Genomic DNA, 19,701 nt, shown 5'->3' on the forward strand with positions numbered 1-19,701 from the left:
GGTAGAAGCTGGGGTTTGTCTGATGTAAAATGTTGTCAATCAAATTTAGTGCGTTACATTCAGTGTCTTTGAGATATGTTTTGAATCAAGCCCTGAGGAAGAGCTCTAGGCTTTAAAGCCAATTGTTTCAGCCAAACCATGGAATTAAAACGAAAGTTACGAACGTAACTACGGTTCTATGAATCCTGGATGACCGCCAGAGGCAGTGCTTAACACTGGATGTATTCCGTCTCGCGCATGCGCAGGTCGAATATTTATATCAACAAAGTCACTCGTGACCTCAGGTGACTCCCGTCGTCTATAAGTTCCGGTGTCATCCTGAGTTCAGTCCTATGGAATCTTCTCGCGAGTTCACGGGATTCCGAGTGACCAAGAACTCTGGCGGTCATCCAGGATTCATAGAACCGTAGTTACGTTCGTAACTTTCGTTCTATTTCATCCTTACTGACCGCCAGAGGCAGTGCTTAACACTGGATGACTTATACCAAAAAAGTCACGAGGAATCACAAGTACCCACCTTGTATAGTTCAGGCAGAGGAAGCTGGCCAAAGAACCCTCCCCAGTGGGTGAGGGGTGGCAACGTTCACTCTGTAGTGTCTGGTGAAGGTGCTCGGTGAGGCCCATGAGGCCGCAGCACATATATCCTCCACTGGCACACCTCTCAGGGCTGCCCATGACGTGGAGACACTCCTGGTAGAGTGGCCCCTCACTCCGGATGGTAGCGGACGGTCTCTCGCCTTGTATGCCTGGGCAATGGCTTCCACTATCCAGTGGGACAGGCGCTGTTTCGAAAGAGCACAGCCCTTCTTAGGCCCACCATAACTGACAAAGAGCTGCTCCGACCGCCGTATGCAAGCGGTGGCCTCCACATAAGCTCGGAGGGCCCGCACTGGGCATAGCAGCCTTGACCTCTCCTCACCCGATGGGGGGTCAAACTCCGCAAGCTGGATAGGCTGGTTGATATGAGAGCGTGTCAGCACCTTTGGGAGAAACGCTGCATTAGGCCACAAAGTAACCCCCGATCCATCTGAGTTCCACCTCAGACACGATTCACTCACCGACAGGGCATGCAGCTCGCCTACACGTTTAGCCGACGTGATGGCGAGGAGAAACACCGTTTTGGTTGCCAGCCATCTCGGCTCTGCCCGTGCCAGGGGTTCAAAAGGAGGCAAGCACAGGGTGTCCAATACCAAATGTAGGTCCCATGCCGGGGCCTTCGGGGCGTTTGGGGGACGCAACCGCCGAGCACCCTTTAGGAAGAGGGACACCAGTCTGTGGCTCCCTACTGTGCCATTGTCGACCCTAGCATGGTGCCATGAAAGAGCGGCCACGTACACCCTCAGGGTAGCGGGAGCCCGGCCCTTATCTAACAGGGACTGCAGAAACTCAAGTACCACAGGTACGGGGCACTGCACCGGGTCCTCGTTCCGAACCACACACCAGGCAGAAAACAGCCCCCACCTGTTTTCGTACTGCAGCCGGGTAGACGGTGCCCTGGCATTCAGGATCGTTCTTCTGACTGGCTCTATGCAGCCAGTCAGCAGCTGGTCGGGCCCTCCAGCGGCCAGACCCATAGTTGGAGGCGGCTGGGATTGGGATGCCAAATCTGACCCCCTAGCTGCGACAGGAGATCCCTCCTGTCGGGGAGGTGCCAGGGTGTCCCGCAGCAGAGTCTGTGCAGTAGGGAGAACCAGATCCTGGCTGGCCATAAGGGGGCCACTAACAAGAGTCTGTGGCCCTCCTGAAGGACTCTGAGAAGTGTTGGCAAGATCAGAGGGACCGGTGGAAAGGCATAAAGAAGCCCCTGTGGCCACGTGTGAGCCAGGGCATCCTGACCCAGAGGACTGGTCCTCTCCGTCAGGGAGAACCAATGGGGACAGTGGGTCGACCTCTCCGAGGCAAAGAGATCCACCTCTGCTCTGCCGAAGAGACCCCAAATGCTCTGCACCACCTCTGGATGGAGCCGCCACTCCCCCGGTGGAGGCTTGTGACGGGACAGAAAATCTGCGACCTGGTTCCGTTCCCCTGGTAGGTACATTGCCCGAAGGCTGGTAAGACGAGGGGCAGCCCAGGTGAGAAGGGCACGGGCTACCCGTAGCAATTCTGCAGATCTGGTGCCCCCTTGATGGTTGATGTGAAACACCGCCGAGGTGTTGTCCGACCGGACAAGCACATGCTTGCCCCTCAAGTATGGCAGAAAATGCTTGAGCGCTAGGTGCACAGCCCGTAGCTCTAGAACATTGACATGCTCTATGTGGTCTTGAGCAGACCACTGCCCCTGAGCAGTCCTGTTCTGCCACACTGCACCCCATCCTGAGAGGCAGGCATCTGTTGTGACCACCTCTCTGCGGAATGGGACCGAACCCATGGGGACACCCTTCGTCAGGTATGCCCGCTCCCTCCATGGGGATAGGGCGAGTAGGCACTGCTCCGATACTACTATTGCCCTGTATCTGTGCCACTCGGCATTCAAGTGAAAGCTGTTCAGCCATCTCTGCAGGGGTCGCAGTGACAGCAACCCTAATGGAACGACCGCCGAGGCGGCTGTCAGTCTGCCCAATAGGCGGAGAAAAAGAATGTAGGGCACCCGCCTGCCCCCTTGGAAGGGAGAGAGGCTGTGGAGGATGTCGTCCACCCTTCGGGGTGACGGACAGGCACTCATAGTGACTGTATCCAGAGCCACACCAATGAAGGTGATGCTCTGAGAAGGGCTCAGGGAGCTCTTCTCCATGTTTACCCTGAGGCCCAACCGGGCCGCGTGAGAAAGAAGGCGAGCAGTGTCCTGCGCCGCCTGAAGCTGGGATGGCGCACAGATCAGCCAATCGTCCAAGTACGGCAGTATTCTCATGCCCTGTGATTGCAGGGGGGAAAGGGCAGCAGTGACACACCTTGTGAACACCCGTGGGGAGAGGGAGAGCCCGAATGGGAGCACCCTGAACTGGAAGTGACCGCCTTGAAAGGCGAAGCGGAGAAACCGCCTGTGGTGAGGTACGATGGGAACATGGAAATAGGCATCCGCCAGGTCGACAGACGTGAACCAGTCTCCCCTGGAAACCGCCCGAAGGACGTCTGCTGTGGTCAGCATGTGAAATGGCAAGACCCTCAGGAACTTGTTTAGTCCCCTCAGGTCCAGGATTGGGCGCAGTCCGCCGCCTCTCTTTTTCACAAGAAAGTAAGTTGAGTAGAACCCCCCGGGCTGTGACAGGGGGTCCACCCTCTCGATTGCACCCTTGACCAGGAGCGTGGCTAACTCCTGGTTCAGGGCTAGGGATTTTACCGGATCGGAGATACTGGTCATTGTGACCCGGCTGGAGGTTGGTGGCCGGCGTCGGAACTGAAGCTTGTACCCCCGGGTTAGGGTGGACACCACCCAGGGGTCTAAAGCATGAGCTGCCCAGTAGCTGATGTGCTGCTGGGAGAAATAACCGACAGCCGGCCGGGAGACATCATCTCCTGTACCCCCTGCCTCTCGAGGCTCGGGGGGGGGGCCTGGTAGTCCCCAAGGCCGGAGGTTGTCTAGGGGGAACATAGGTAGGGTTTTGTGGGTAGCGGTCCGGCCTCCCAGCGGTACGCTGAGGCCTGTGGCGACTACTGGGGTGAGCCGGGGGCTGAAAATGGCCCCGGGTGGCTAGAGTAGGACCCCGACGTCTGCGGGGTGCGGGCATGTCCCTGCGAAGACCAGAGAACTGCCGCCTGGTCTGGCTAGCTTCAACAGTCCGCTGAAGCGCCTGTATAGCAGCTGACCCAAACAGCTCACCCGGTTCCACTGGGAGAGTACGGAGGGTCCTCCTACATGCCTCAGACAGGGGTGACTGCGCCAGCCAAACCTGGCGGCGAGTCTGGACCAGGGTGGACATCAGCCGTCCAAGTTCCCTCGACATGAGCGCAAACGCCTGCAGTGAGGCATCACTGAGGCTGGTTGCGGAGGCATCGGAAGTAGACTGCTGCAGAGAAGCTGAGAGGCCAAGCATGAGGTGGGAGAGGGAGTTGCCAATACGACCCATGCGTGCTGCTGTGTCATAAGCCCTGGATAACATGTCATCCGTGACCCGACATTGGGGTCGAGGGCACCTGGCATCGGGCCTCAGGGTCTCCTCAGGGGAAACTATGAGGGACGCAATAGTCGGCTCAACAGCTGGCATACGGGTGAGGCCAAACTTTGCCGCGTCCTGCATGGCCGCCAGGGTTCGGCCCTCTGATGTAAGATGGGACAGAGCCCTGGTGTCCCTCCAGCATGCATGTAGCTCCCTCAGATATTCCTCGGAGGGCGGAACAGCAAAGGTGGTAGGGGCGAGAACACGCCTGAAGAAGGCACTCGCAGGCTGGGGTTCCGGCTGCTGCGTATCTAAGTGCAGGCGTGCCAGTGCCATGCGAATGACAGACCCCATGGAGCTATCGACTGCACCTTCCGAAGAGCCCTGAGCTGAGGAACGGGAGGCAGGTCCAGAAGCCTGGGAGGGCTGCTCTTCACTGTACTCAGTAAAGAGCGTGGCTGACGCCGCCAGTGACATCACGTCCTCCTCTGAGCAAAGCTCAGCCGCGGGTGGATCTGGCGCTTCCGCCCCCCCTACACTGGGTTGGAGGGCCAGTAGAAGCGACTTCATCTGAGCTAGCTCGGAGGTCAGCAGATCCACTCTAGAAGACAGCCCGCTGGGTTTAGCCCTCTTGGAGGGAGCCCCTGCAGTTTCTGCGGCCCTGCGCTTGGAACGGGTAGGTCGGGCTGGATTCAGCTGACCCGACAGGGGGAGGTCGACCATACCAGTCAAGCGTTCCGCCTCGGCGAGCCTAGCAGTCCTTACTGCTTGAGGCATGATGCCACAGTTCATGCATGGGTTCTCAGAGAGGCCCTCCCTCAGATGCTCGATGCCAAGGCAAGCGGGGCAGAGGTCATGGCCATCATCAGGCTGCAGAGGAGCCATACAGGTCCTACAGCCGGGAAAGTCAAACATGGCCGACTCTCTAGGCCAGTCTGAGCGGATGCTCTGCTGAATGTTTGAGAGCGGCCGGGGACAGTCAGTGAGGGGAGTGAGGACACTCTCTCAACTCAGATAGTTGCGGCCGATATTGGCGTCCCACCAGTTAGCCTGAGCGAGAGCACTCTGCCACTGCGAAAACAGGTCAGGAGAACAGTCCTTCTAGCGAGAGGGGAGCGAGGACACTCTTCACTTGGATAACTGCTGTAGCTATTGGTGCCCCACCAGTTAGCATGAGCGAGAGCACTCTGCCACTGTGAACAGGTCAGGAGAACAGTCCTTCTAGCAAGAGGGGAGCGAGGACACTCCTCAATTGGATAACTGCTGTAGCTATTGGTGTCCCACCAGTTAGCCTGAGCGAGAGCACTCTGCCACTGTGAACAGGTCAGGAGACCAGTCCTTCTAGCAAGAGGGGAGCGAGGACACTCCTCACTTGGATAACTGCTGTAGCTATTGGTGTCCCACCAGTTAGGCTGAGCGAGAGCACTCTGCCACTGTGAACAGGTCAGGAGAACAGTCCTTCTAGCAAGAGGGGAGCGAGGCCACTCCTCACTTGGATAACTGCTGTAGATATTGGTGTCCCACCAGTTAGCCCGAGCGAGAGCACTCTGCCACTGTGAACAGGTCAGGAGAACAGTCCTTCTAGCAAGAGGGGAGCGAGGACACTCCTCACTTGGATAACTGCTGTAGATATTGGTGTCCCACCAGTTAGCCTGAGCGAGAGCACCCTGCCTGTGAAAATAGGTAAATAACACCGTCCTTCTAGTGAGAGGGGAGCGGGGACACTCTCTCCACTAGGATAGTTGCTGCAGATAATAGTAGATACGATAGATAGCTGCTGGAACTCCTGGTGTGCTACCAGTTAGCCTGAGCGAGGGCACTCCGCTAACTGTGATATCCGCTAACTGATATGGCCGTAATGTTCTCACAACAATTAATGGCTACACAATCAGAGTATTTAGCTTAGACACGAGTATCAGCTCAGTCGAATAAGCCGGCGAACGCTCCTGATCCGGCCGCTTATGTTTACTGTGACGGCCCGCCCCTCGATTAGCTAGAGCGGAACGCTCTGCAAACCGAGGAACAACAACGAACAATGGTTAACAATGTCAGTCGATCTCACCGATTGCTGCCCATTCGGGTCCGCACGACCCAGACTGGGGCTCGATGGTCCGTACGGCGCCGACGCCGTTCCCTCCCAAGAGGGACCGCTTGTCGCAGCCTTTGGAGGGCGAAGATCCGCAACCCCGACCGGTGGTCACAAGGCTACCGCGACAAACTTTAACATATCTTGCTCTTAGACAAAATATATATTTTTTCGACTACCATGGTAGTCAACCTGCGTAGCGAGAAGAAAAAAAGGACTGAACTCAGGATGACACCGGAACTTATAGACGACGGGAGTCACCTGAGGTCACGAGTGACTTTGTTGATATAAATATTCGACCTGCGCATGCGCGAGACGGAATACATCCAGTGTTAAGCACTGCCTCTGGCGGTCAGTAAGGATGAAATAGAACTTCAGGGTCTATCATGAGGTGCAATTTGGCCCACAAATACATTTCCCCATTGACTTACATTGGGAAAGAGACATCTGTAAATCAGCAGATCATTACTTTTTTTGTGAAGTAAATCAACTTCCAAGTACGAACCTCAAATCATTATGTCCTAAAAATTGGATAATGGTGTTCTACAGTGGTTTAGTGGCTAGCAGTGTTGCTAGGAATGGTTAGTGTGCTTGCTCTATGGGCCTCATGGATGGAAGAGCCGATTAATTTTATACCCTGCGGTCAAACTTTGTCGGCTTCATACGCCGCTGAGCGATGTTCCTGGGAATGAATAGGGGCCCGCCTCCAACGCTGTGCCCAGTTCTCTTCATACATCCATGCGTTGGATGCATTTTCTTCCTCAATCACTTGCAATGCTAATTTTTCCATATATTTTTCCTGGCGCATTGCTTGTTTTTGTTTGCACATTACCACATCAACTGTGGTATAGAGTTAAACCATGGGCAGAAATATCTATGGCGTAGCCTGTGTGTTTGTGCATGTACAAATTAAACTGGTATGAAACGGAGAGTGCTACTAGTGGTCCACAAGACGAATGCAGTGTCCCAACTCCATACATCTGTACATGTATACTACATATTCATATATATATATCTATATATATATATATAGTGTACCGCTTTGCACTTAGTATATTGTAAATATATAAACTTAATAAATATGTTTCACTGGAAATTATATAATACTTGCGACGTCGGATGTCATTACATTAGCATTAGAATGCATTAGAATACATTAGCTGGGAACCACGAATATCTGTGCCAAATTTGATGTCAATCCGTCATGTCGATGTTGAGCTATTTCATTGTCTAAGTGAAAACTGGCACTTGATTAATCGGCATGGATTACCATTGTCATCCCTCGAGCCACACCACCAGCGTGGCTCAAAACTAGTGTACCTTTTGATTAAATGCTGTATTGCCTTTTAAATACCCAGCCCTGTTAAACTTGGCACTCTCATGTAGCATGTTCACTGTCGCCTAAATTCTAGCCTGTAAATCAATATAATGACTGTTCTTTTGGAGATGTTGCAGCGAGATAAATACTTAAACATGAACTTTTGTGATCATAGAAATGGTTAATGTAATGTACATTTCTTGTAATTGTTTTGGTTTTTGAACGCTGCTTCAGTACTTTCGATTTGGACAACATCTAAAGGTGCTTTGTGGCGGCAGTTGTTAATTATGTAAAAACGGTGTAAAAAATGTTATATACAGTGTGTACAACAGACTCTGGTGATATATATATATAGGACATGCTCATATATAAAACAGCTGCATGTGTAACTGCTTTATTATAATTGTAGGTGGTATTCTGGGAAAAGCATTGCATTGAAAACGTCCAAGAGAGATTTATTTTTGAAATGTTCAATGTTGTCATATGATTTAGATATTACATGAATGTGCAACTTATGTAGATTTATTAGCTTTGAGAAAGATCACGAGCTTGCCACACACACGACATGTAAGGTTTTGGTCTTTGTACTGAATTCATACGAATAATCCCAGTATTTCTCTATCGTGCTCAGAATGAACAACATAATCCTATTGTGCTCTCTTACTGCAAGGGAACAACAGATAGCCTCTGTTTTTTTATTTTAATTCCACCTACTGTGAAGCAAACACCCCACAAGAGCTGCTGGGATGCCAATGACTCAATAGCGCTTTCTATTTTGAGTTCCACCAATGACTGAGTTTTCTCTCTGTCTGAGGAAAATCTCCATATCTTTCAGATGGTACAGCTGGAACAAGTTTTTATGTTTTAATAAAAGGGATCAAATGGAAAGAATAAAGTTTTCAATTGAAACACTGAAACACCTCTATGTATCTTGCTCCAATGTATTATATTCCCTTCCCCAATATTAACTTGCAGATACCAATGAGGAAATGATGAAAGATAAAGACTGTACAAATTGAGTACATTTAACTGAGATGTGCTAATGAGACCCGAGGGTGGCAACATTTCATGTTAATGGTGTTTAGTGAAAGTCAATTGAACAATTCAATTGCAAATTTGTGTTGATGGTGACATCTCAATTGTGCATAATGTTTGAACCATAATCCCAGCTGTCAAAATATATCATAATATGCATTTCAAAAATGGCACATCAAAGATTAAATGAACCTCCTTCAACTACAAGCTTAGTTTTCTGTTGCATTACACCTCATCTCTATTTGATTATGACCGTCATTTAAAGACTGAAGTGAATAAGATAATGTATTCTATTGGTTCCTTTATTAACAGTGTGCTCTCTCTTCTTCTGCTGCTGCAACAATGGACACATGTCTTCAACTAATGCTAATAGATTGTATAACATTTAATTTTGTAAATAATTAATACTATGAGGGATTCTCTCTGCTGTTTAACTTGCACTATTTTCTCAACCAATAGTGTTCTCAGGTAAAATTCTAATTCACTAGGAAATCGTTTTTCATGGTGTTATATGTCTTTTCAGATTCCGATACAGAGGATGAAGGTGAGCAATTTGAGACCAAAGAAGATAGTGGGGATGTTGAGGACCAGGCTGTGCATACAGGTATCCACCGTGTTTCCAGCTTGCAATTATTCCCTGAGAGAATCATGGATTTTCTTTTATACATCTTTTATGAACAGTAACATTGGCATTTATTTGGAGTTGCATTTGTGTCTACTTGAATATAAGTTTATAAGTTTAACCATTCACTCTCCTTTTAGAGCTGTTATGGAAACACTGGCTCTTTAGCTGCTAATTGCTCCATGTAGTCACTAAGTTTGTTTGTCTCGGTTAGGTGCTCGGTTGGTAATAAACAGTTGGTAGAACAGAGCTTGCATTGGCTGAAAACGAGGCTGGCGAGAGTCGCACTTGCATGCCTTATAACCAAAACAATGACCAGCGTACATTTGTTGTGTTTCATAGTCAATGCAGGAACCCAATGGCTTACCTGTACAATATGTCATATCTCCTCTTTACATGAGATGCAGTGATGGACAAATGTGCAGAAGATGACAGACATGGACGTGAGGATCACTCTAACACAACCAGGCAAGAAAGAAACATGCAAATAACTCTAGCAGTTTATACAAATAAAAAAAACACCTCAGTGTAATGATTGTATTATTGGACTCAAATTCAATACAATACTCAAAAGATTGTGAATTAGTAACAATCTACCGATTCCAACAGATTTTGCTTCAAATCCTTTATTTCAGGAGCCCGTCAGAGAACCTTTCAAGAGAATCTCCGCCACAAGCCCTCCCACCCCCATCCCCAAGGCTCGTCAAACGTCCCTCCACCTCTCCAATGCCAAGTCGCTCCGGTTCAACGACACCTCTCAGCTTGCGGAAAAAAATTGTTGCGCAAACTGATTACCAAGACACAGTGCCTGGGGAGTTTGAAGAAAAGGTCAGGCAGCCCATATCTGTCACCCAAGGTAACAGCCAGGACTCCCGACCACAGACTCCACTGAGCGAGTACTCCAGGAAAGAATTGACCCTCAGACCATCCCCAAAGCTTACCAGGGCAAGCTCAAAGGTTTTTGAGAAGGTCCGTGGATTGGAAGAGCGGAGACGAAGCCTTGATATTCCAGAAGGTTCCATCTCGGCAGGGTCCTGGGCAGGGTTCAATCGTGCCGGATCTGTAGATTCAGATGATGGAGGAAGCCGGCTGGGCATCTCTCGAGAAAGTTCAAGGGAAGACCTAAGGGAGGCTTTGAAAGAGGATGCCGCTGAACGAAGATCTCTGTTTAGACAGAGAGCCGCTTCGCTGGAGGAGAAACCTCGCTACTCTCAAAAAGTTCAAGACATTGAGAACAAGTTCACCGAGGAGCTCCAGCGCATTAAGAAGCTTGTTGGTAAACCTCACATGAAAAAGTCGTTTTCAACTGAACAGCTCACGCTAAAGAGCAAGCAGCGCCTGCCTTTAAGGAAAATTGAACCTATTCCTCCACAAGTCCTTCAAAAGCTCCAAGAAAGGGAACGTGCCCAGTGGGCAAAGGAACAGAGGGAAACTGAACATAATCAGCAACCAATGCAGCAACAACAGCAAACACGGCAAGAACAGTATATGTCCCAACCCCAAAAGACAGCAAGCAGTGGTTCAACAACCATAACAGTCAGTAGATTTGGAGAAGTTGCAGGCACCCCAGAGTCAATGCAGTTATCCGACTTACCAGGACAACGATCAGTGAGAGAATTAAGTAGGGTCAGTCCAGTAACGGAAATCGTTCAGAGATCATCATCACCAGCATTATACCATCAACAAAGGGAAGATTCGCCAAGCAGGAATGTTGCTGAGATGACGTTACGCAAGGTTGAACGAAGGCCACCAAGTCCGCTTGTGCAAAGGGTCTCTCGAATGCAAGAATCCCCCCACATCCAAGAATCTCTTTTGCAAACGTCACAAAAGGATGAAACTTCGGGGAGGAAGACGCCAATAGAAGTAGCACTAAGAAAATTTGAAAACAGACCCGAAAGTCCACTGGTACAAAAAAGGGTGGTCATTGTGCAAGATCTTCCTCCTCAACCACCCCCAAAACCCCCAAGGATGTCACCAGTCACCCCAACAGAGGAGAGAATGGAAGTGGATCAATTTAAACCGGCCTCAAAGATAAGAATCCCCGTGATTATTGTTGAAGATGAAAAGATGGACAAAGATGTTCATGTGAAGACAAGTGAGCCTCAGCAGAAAACTGGTAGTGCCAAAGAGGGACGACAGCTGAAGGCCAAAGGAAAGAACCGTCGCCCTCGACCCTTGTCTCCAGAGTTAGGTTGGATTTGCTGTGCTTCGCTTTCATTGAGCTTTCTGCAGTAGTGTACATTTCCAGTCTGCTTGCTTTTCATGTTTAATCAACCTATTACTCATTCCCTACTCGAGGGGCTTTTCCTCTAATTTGATCACTGGGGGAAAAAATGGCTTCAGGCTTGTCTTTTGTCAAACTGTGCAGATTCGTCAGATGATTCTTATGTTTCTGCTGAAGAAGACCCAATGGAGGCCCCTGTCTTTGAGTTTCCCCTGCAAGACACCATAGCATCTGCTGGTGCCGATGTGCTACTGAAATGCATCATTGCCGGCACCCCAATTCCTGAAGGTAACACGTTGGGTTTTAACAACAAAAACATTCATAGGTAATTTTGAATTGTAAATTGAAGCAATCAATACAAAAATAACATTATTTGTCTTTTTTGTGTTCTCTGTTGTAGTTACCTGGATGAGAGAAAACACAGAAATCACCGGCAATGCAAACTACGCAGTCAAAGTGGAGGGGGAACGACATACTCTGCTCATCAAATCAGCTAGAATAACTGATGGTGGAAAATACCGCGTAACTGCTGTTAATCAGGTGGGCAGGGCGTCCAGCAGTGCCACCCTTATAGTCAAAGCAGGTACGTTTAAATTGAAATGAGTATTTACAGCATAGTTCTGTTTTACTAGTTATCACCATTGAAATATACAATTCGTCTGAGCGGATGTAAATGTAGTATATTTAAATCTGCGATGTTAACAATTCTAAATTAGGTTTTTTTATCTCTTTCACAAACTAAAGCCCCAGGTTCGTGGATGAGGTTTCCATGGCGCTAGGCTAATGTTTAACCAGGATGAGAAAGAGCTCTCATCCACTGCACCAGTGAAGTAGGAAGCACGCAGTAGCAGTAAATGTCCCAATGTTAAAAATATCTTAATGGAAACTGAACATGAGGTTTGAAACAAATATCTTCTCAAGCAACACATAAAAAAGAAGCCTGAAAACATTGTGAAATACTTGTTTTTTTTTTATCACCACAATATACATACATTTTTTTTTACATACAAAAATTTTGTCGTTCATACAAAGTCCTGCTTGATCTACATCATACTATGATGCAAACATTCACCTTCATTTTAACAGATCAAGCAGGACATCAGTCAAAAATGTAATAGGACAGTATTTAAAAATACTTTACATATTAAAAAATAGGCCAATGTATTGAACAATAATTTAGAATTTTAAAATCTCTTATTCTCCACCAACATCTTGGTTATCTCTTCCCAAACAGGGCATTGTGTTTCAGCTGATTTCTCTCCTGCTCCCTTTTCATTATCTCACTGAGCAAAATGCCTGTGCCATATATTCCAGCTGAACAACCTCACTTATAGTTACCATAGTAACTCAGAGTCGAAACTGAACCTATAAATTGCCCACTGAGGCTCACTGCCTCCACTCACTGTGAATCCACTATTGTTTGGATTTCACATTTGACATCTCAGACTCTAATTATATTTTAACTCCTCCAGCTCTCCTGTGTTCTTTTTGAGCTCATTTGTTTGCGAGCGGGATTGTCTGAAACTAAACCCCGACACACAATGTGACCTCGTTGCTTTTACAGAGTCTGTGCAGGGGCCAAAAGGGAACCTGGGTGTGCCCAGGGACATCAGCAGCCCTATTACATCTGATGAGGAGTATCTCAGTCCCCTGGAGGAAAGCATGGATTTTGGAGGGCCTGAGCTCAGGCGAACTATTGACACACGATTCAGGAAACCCCCTGCATTCCTGGTGAGCTCAGATTAAGCAGATACCTAATTGACTTTCCCTTTTTTAGAGAATCACTTTTATATTTTCAGCATTGACACATACTCAACTGCATTTTTAACTGGTTTGTTGCAATATATTGCATCAAAATGGTTACTGTACAGGGCGTACAGAATCGATCAATGTGAATTCTCCTGTATGAACATCAACACATCCGTCAAATATAAACATGCAGGTAGAAAGATGCATCTCTCAGCTTCTAACGTACATTACATTTCAAACAGGTAACAATGAGTGATCAAGCTGTCATTGAAGGACAGGAAGTCACCATGTCTGTCCGAATAAGTGGACAACCCAAACCCATGCTCTATTGGTAGGTCCCCCCCCCCCCCCCACACACACACACACACACACTTCATCAACCCACTTAGACTCATCGCTTGGATGGGAAATGGAAAAATACTTTATCTGTATCACAAACCGTGGGCATGCCTGTTTGACTGCATAGTTTGTTCTGGAGCATGCTGCTTTATTGCATCAGTTAAAGGAAGTGGAAGATTAATGCTTACTGCTCACCAATCTCCAGGCTGACAGAAAGAGTCTTAATAGGGAAAGGAGGAGAATAACATGCTTCCCCCCCATTTACCATTGAGCTGCTCAGGGCCCAGCAACACAAATGTCTGGCTGAACTAATGAGCTCTGAGACAACAATCTGGAATTCTCATGCAATGCTCAGGCGGTTCCAAAAAAAAGAGCCACATCGGATTGAACTTCCTGTTTGTAGAATACTCCCTGATATGTTTTATGAGCCAGTGGTTTCTTCATTGCAGTTGTGAGCTATGACACCAGCTTGGAATATTCCATATTTTTCTGACTGCCAGCAAATCCAATGAAAAAGACCAAAGCCTGATATGTTATTGTCGTGGAACTTCTCTCTGTTAACTGGGTGACATGTTCCTTCATTTTCTCGAGCATGGGCACTGTTGTTGACTTTGAGTTAATCCCACGTGCACCATCCTGCTGCTGTAAATACTCACTGGTGCGCCATCTTTGGTGTTGAATTAAAAATACTTTCTCACACTTCTCAGATGGTCTGGTGTCATCCAGTCGGCACGGCTTATTCGTTTTCTCAATTCTGAACAACATTTTACTGTATTTTACTGATCAGGCAGCCAGGCATGCACTGTTGCCCACCAGTTGCTTTATCAGTAACAAGGCATGTTGACGAACGTCAGACGAGTGGTGCACTGGAGTGCAAGGCACGGCCTGTTGCGTCTATAAGTTGAGCATTTTGAATTTGAACAAAATGTTACAAGCCTTAGCACTGCATACAGAGAGAGGGGGGGCAGACGGGACCAGAGCGCAGCGGTCGAGCTAGCAAGTCAGAAACGCAAGCAGGCAGTCACTAGCGGAGAGCTAACGTTAGCTACAAGCCATGAAGAGTCATAAAAACAGATTCAAATGTGTCAGGCGATCGTTTAGTATACGGCAGACTAAGCTACAATCAACAGCAGTACACATGACCTTTGACTACCTTCTTTGGCTTGTAGGTGAAATTACTGTTTGTGTCAATGGAGTCTGGTGGCTTTGACAAGAGAATTGATGGATGTAACGGCCTCACTTCCTCATTGGAAAGGGCTGTCTGACGGCAAGGATAATATTCTACACCCCCCCCCCCCCCCCGTTAATAAAAAAAAAAAAAAAAAAAAGAAGCAACAGAGCCTTTTAAGCCTTCATAGCCGCATAAGAATCGGACCAATGAGAGAACAGTTTGCTCGCGCGTGGCGTTAGTTTACAATATTTAGTCCGCTGTTAAATGTTGCAGTGTGAACACAAACTGCAACATTGTATCATATTAATCCCTGAATCGGAACAAAGCAAACGAACTGAAGGTGTGAAAACGCCCTGAAACACTGCAACTAAGTTTCAATAACTTTCAGTGACACAAGGCGTCACTTTTAAAGAGCAATACGGATGCGAGCACACACGCACAGGCTCAGAGGCAGATTATCACATTTAATTTACAATTAATGAGCGACTAATGTAGCCAGGATGTCTTCGGACAAAGCATCGATGCGGCGACACAGTGTTGTTGGACACCGGGATCATGTCCAACTTTTTTGCTTCTTTCTCCCCAATCATACATTCCACCATCTCTCTGGCAGCTGGCGAGCTCACGTCTTCGGCGATTGTGTGCGGTAGCCCCTTTCTCGCTATTCTGTAACCAGATATGAAGCCCGTAGTGCGTCATTTGTAGACCCAACACATGAATGAGACTGCAGTTGTTTTTGGCTGTTTTGTAACTCCTCCAATTTCGATATAAACAATGTAAGGGGCTTTTGACTTGCACTGGCATGCTTGGTGTTCAGGTGGCGACGTAAATAAGAGGGTTTCATACAGCTGTTAGCCAGAACCTCACTGCACACCACGCACTGTGGCTTTGGGGAATCTGCATTGCCAATCCAAGTGAAGCCCAGACACAGATACTTTTCATCATATTTCCTCTTTTTTTCCCAGTCTGATGCTCTCTCGTTTCCTATTTTTTCACCTTGACTCCGCGATGGGCCGATGTGCTCCCGATTTGTCTGTGCTATCCCTTCCTCCTTTCCGGTCTCCTCCGTCTCATCTTCCTCTGACTCTGGCTCGATTTCTTCTCCCGGTGTCTCCCCAATGCACCTCTCCGTTCCCCTCGCCTCCGATTCCTCTCTCTCTCTCTGTCCCGCTCCTCTTTTACGACTGATAGCTTCAGATGTCCGGCCTGACAGTTTTTAAATTAAAATTAAATTTTTTTTTTATATTTAATATTATTACACCATCAGACCGCCATTACACTTTTCCTCTCGCGCACCCCCTAGAGGCAGCTCGCGCACCCCACTTTGGGAATCCCTGTTCTAGAATATAGCGTACACGTGAACTGAAAACTCATTTTCTTCAGGTGGGCCTTTCTTTTAGGTGTCTAAAATATATTTAGCTGTCCCCGTCCACAGCAGCACATTGCTTAGCTTCCATGTTCATACTGTCTGTTTCCCCAAACTAGAGGCGTGTCATCCACTGTAGGTAATACACTGACTATGGATAGGTACCTCATACTAACCCCACTTCAACCATCCCTTTTAATATGAGCGACAAGAATAGCTGAATCACACAGGCAGGTCCTGTCATTGGAGTTAGTCATGACTCTCGAAAGACAATGGCATGAAAGGAATGTGCTAAAGATAAAACTGGCAGTCATGGATGATGTATCCCACCCTCCACCCCCTTCATACCAGCCAGAAGAGAGCTTGTGGTTGGAAAAAGTGTGCGCTTGGTCATCCCTCATCGCATAAATTAAGTTTTAAAAAAGCTCATGCATGATTCATCACTTGTTTTAACACACGACAGGAATTGTTCCCTTAAACTCTCCTCTTTTGCAGGCTGAGGGACAGAGTTACGGTAAAAGCTGACCCACGTCACGATGTGCGGGAGACAGAAGACGGCACTTTTGAAATGACCGTCAAGTCAGCACTGCGGTCAGACTCTGGGGTTTACACCTGTAAGATCATAAATGAGTATGGGACAAAGCAGTGTGAAGCAAAGTTGGAGGTAAAAGGTACGCTTCTTTCGAAATGCACAGGCGTTTGATGGTCCACATTTCACTCTCTGTTTTTGATAATGGAGCAGTTTTTGATCAGGTTTTGTCGACTTAACAGTTTGCTTAGTTGTGACTAAATTGCTGATACTAGTTTACTTATTAATTAGGATATATACATTGATACCATAATCTAAAGTGAATAAAAACATAGATTCTGACCAGTAACTAGTCCAACCATCAAGTACCACTGAACAGCACTCTTCAGAAAATGTCCTTTATTTACACCCAGCGCCACCAGTTGAGCCAGGCCTGGCTGTCATCCGCCTGGTCAGGGACATCACAGCCAAGGCTGGAGAGACGGTTCTGTTTGAGTGTCATGTCATCGGACCGAAGGACACCGATGTGGACTGGCTGGCAGACGGGAAACTGATCCAGCCGGCGTTGCTCAACTGTAAAATGCACTTCGATGGAAGAAAGTGCCGGCTGCTGCTCAACTCCGTACACGAGGACGACAGTGGGACGTACGTGTGCAAGCTCAGCACAGCTAAAGGTATGTCTCAAGAATAAATATCGCAGTGTGTGATTTTAAATTAAAAGGAATTAACCTGCCGGGTCTCTTCTGCTATTCTGAATACACATTTTTACTCTTCAGAGGAGGTGACTTCATGCGGCAAACTCAAAGTCATCCCATCAATTGAGCCTCTCTTCACTCGCAAGCTGGACGTTCTAGAAGTGATTGAGGGGCGCAACGCTCGATTTGACTGCAAAGTCAGTGGGACGCCGTCTCCTAAGGTCGTCTGGAGCCACTTTGGTAGGATTGTACTTATTTGCTCTTGCGCAGAGGTGCATCACAGAACATCTTACATTTTGAGTGGCAATCCTTAGGATTTCCTGGTTGACTTGGCGACACCCTGTTTTACTGGTGGTAACAGCAAATGTGGTTTAAATATTACAGGTCCCAGAATACTCGGGTCAGCTAAAAATACTATTGTCAGCAGGCAATAATTGGCCTTCTTTTTTTTCATCATCATTCTGCGAGCAAGTGATCTGATTTTTATGCTACATGTCTGCAAACGGCGAAAGTGAAAGTAGTTGGTTACCTCTCTAAGAAGTTGGAGGATCCGATCCTTTGTGAAATACTCCATTCTTACTCTTTTTCTTTATATTTCTCCCCTCTTGTTATTTATAACGCACTTTAAGACTAAAGAAATATATAAATACAAACTTTTTTTTCTCCCTTTAGATCATCCGCTTATAGAAAGTGAGGACATTCGTGTTCTTCGGGAGGGCGGCCGCCATTCACTTTTCATTTCTCACGTGACCAATGAGGATGAGGGATTTTACACTGTCACGGCCCGCAACAGTCACGGCGAGGCAGAGAGCTCCGCCGAGCTTTACATACAAGAACCACGGCCAGCCATCTCCTCGCAGATGTAAGAGCGTGTTAGTCCTGTCGTGTGTTTCATGGACTATTCTAGAATCTGGTTTCTAAAATGTTATTTAAAATTTTTTTTTTCCCTTTAGGGCTAAACTGGAGAAGATGCCATCGATCCCAGAGGAGCCAGAGGTTCCGGAGAACGAGGTGGAGCGTTTCACTATGCCTGACTTCATCAAACCCCTTTATGACCTGGATGTGATCGAGGGCAAGGAGGCTGTGCTCAAATGTAAAGTAGCCGGCTTGCCCTACCCCACCATCGTCTGGTTCCACAACGGCAAACGGATTGAGAGCACCGAGGACAGCAAGATGACGCAGTGTAAGAGTTTGAAAATGGAATAACATTCAGCCAATGCTCAGGCCAACGTACCCGAGCCTTCACAAAGCAACGGTCTGAGCAGTTTATTTCAGATTCCTATAATTTGGCATTTTTATTGAAAGTTAAAGTAAATTGAATATGTTAATCAAAATTAAAAGGAACTTAGGCACTTACATGAAGAAAAGCCAACCTTCTAAAAATTAATTGAGTACATCTTTGAGCTGAATGAAACCCCATTATGACAGTATGTGATTAGATTAACACTGCTGTTCTGAGCAGCTAATTAGTTAAATCTCTAACAGTCAAATTCAGAGACTGACAATATCACGCTATTTCTACCTTGCTTCTGAGAATGGACAGTCAATACTTACATAACGGCAAAAGTTTGCTTTTCAGACATTTTAAGAAATAACTTTTTCAGGTCAACAGTCTCATTTTGAAGGCAGGGACAGCGTTTTATTTGACACTGTTGTGGTCAGCTAAGTCGCATAGAGACGCTAACGGGCCAGTACTACCTACTAACCTTTCATCTCTGCTTCCTCCTGTAGTTCGTGACGTCCACAGCCTGGTCATCCGCTCCTTGTGCCACGCCCACGGTGGCGTCTACAAGAGTGTCATCTCTAACAAAGTTGGCAAAGCCACCTGCTATGCTCATCTCTATGTTACAGGTGATTTTCATTCTATTCTAAAAAAAAACACATAGGGATTCCAACAAGAACCCCCTCTTTAAACAGATTTGCTCTGGCAAAAAGGAAGATCAGAAACATTTATGGACCTCTAATTCCATTGTGGTCATTTTCAGATATCCTCCCGGACCCTCCTGATGGGTGTCCAGTGATAGAATCCATCACTGGTAAAACCATCAACTTAAGCTGGAAGAAACCAAGGTGGCTGGATCCTTCCATTGGTACGAAAGAATGATAATCCAATTTGTTTTGTTTACCAGATCAAATACGTACACTATATAAAGAAATATAAACATAATTATTCAAAAAAGGGTTTCATTGTAAGCTTCCTGGAAGCGCAGCGAACACAACTGTTGTGTTTTTGTGAACGGCAAAGAAGTAGTTCCAACTTTCCAACCATTTTTCTTTTCAGACCCCAGCTCCCTGATGTATGCCATCCAACAACAAGCCCTGGGCTCCATCCAGTGGACCATCATAGCTTCTGGCCTGAAGGAGACCACCTACACCATCACCACCCTCTCCAAAGGCGTCCGCTATGCTTTCAGGGTCCTGACCATCACCTCCAAAGCCTTCAGCAAACCCTCACCTAACACCGACACGGTGCAGCTCCTGGACCGAGGTGCATTCAGGTTTTTCCAGAACATCCATCCATCCATCCATCATC

The 19,701-nt window shown here is 47.2% G+C and overlaps 1 protein-coding gene across 1 annotated transcript in view; it reads left to right on the forward strand.

Moving 5' to 3' along the window:
* The window catches only part of spegb (striated muscle enriched protein kinase b), a 46,362-nt gene that overhangs the window by 9,585 nt on the left and 17,076 nt on the right, over positions 1 to 19,701 (forward strand). Inside the window, exons 2-16 of the mRNA XM_079276968.1 lie at positions 8,997 to 9,077; positions 9,503 to 9,563; positions 9,731 to 11,286; positions 11,464 to 11,607; positions 11,720 to 11,902; positions 12,884 to 13,050; positions 13,311 to 13,399; positions 16,440 to 16,615; positions 16,887 to 17,147; positions 17,250 to 17,408; positions 17,841 to 18,030; positions 18,122 to 18,351; positions 18,900 to 19,019; positions 19,154 to 19,258; positions 19,450 to 19,656. Of these exons, the coding sequence (XP_079133094.1) occupies positions 8,997 to 9,077; positions 9,503 to 9,563; positions 9,731 to 11,286; positions 11,464 to 11,607; positions 11,720 to 11,902; positions 12,884 to 13,050; positions 13,311 to 13,399; positions 16,440 to 16,615; positions 16,887 to 17,147; positions 17,250 to 17,408; positions 17,841 to 18,030; positions 18,122 to 18,351; positions 18,900 to 19,019; positions 19,154 to 19,258; positions 19,450 to 19,656 (3,729 nt within the window). The remainder of the gene's footprint in view (positions 1 to 8,996; positions 9,078 to 9,502; positions 9,564 to 9,730; positions 11,287 to 11,463; positions 11,608 to 11,719; positions 11,903 to 12,883; positions 13,051 to 13,310; positions 13,400 to 16,439; positions 16,616 to 16,886; positions 17,148 to 17,249; positions 17,409 to 17,840; positions 18,031 to 18,121; positions 18,352 to 18,899; positions 19,020 to 19,153; positions 19,259 to 19,449; positions 19,657 to 19,701) is intronic.

This window comes from Melanostigma gelatinosum (genome assembly GCF_949748355.1).
Source record: "Melanostigma gelatinosum genome assembly, chromosome: 10".
Lineage (NCBI taxonomy): Eukaryota > Metazoa > Chordata > Actinopteri > Perciformes > Zoarcidae > Melanostigma > Melanostigma gelatinosum.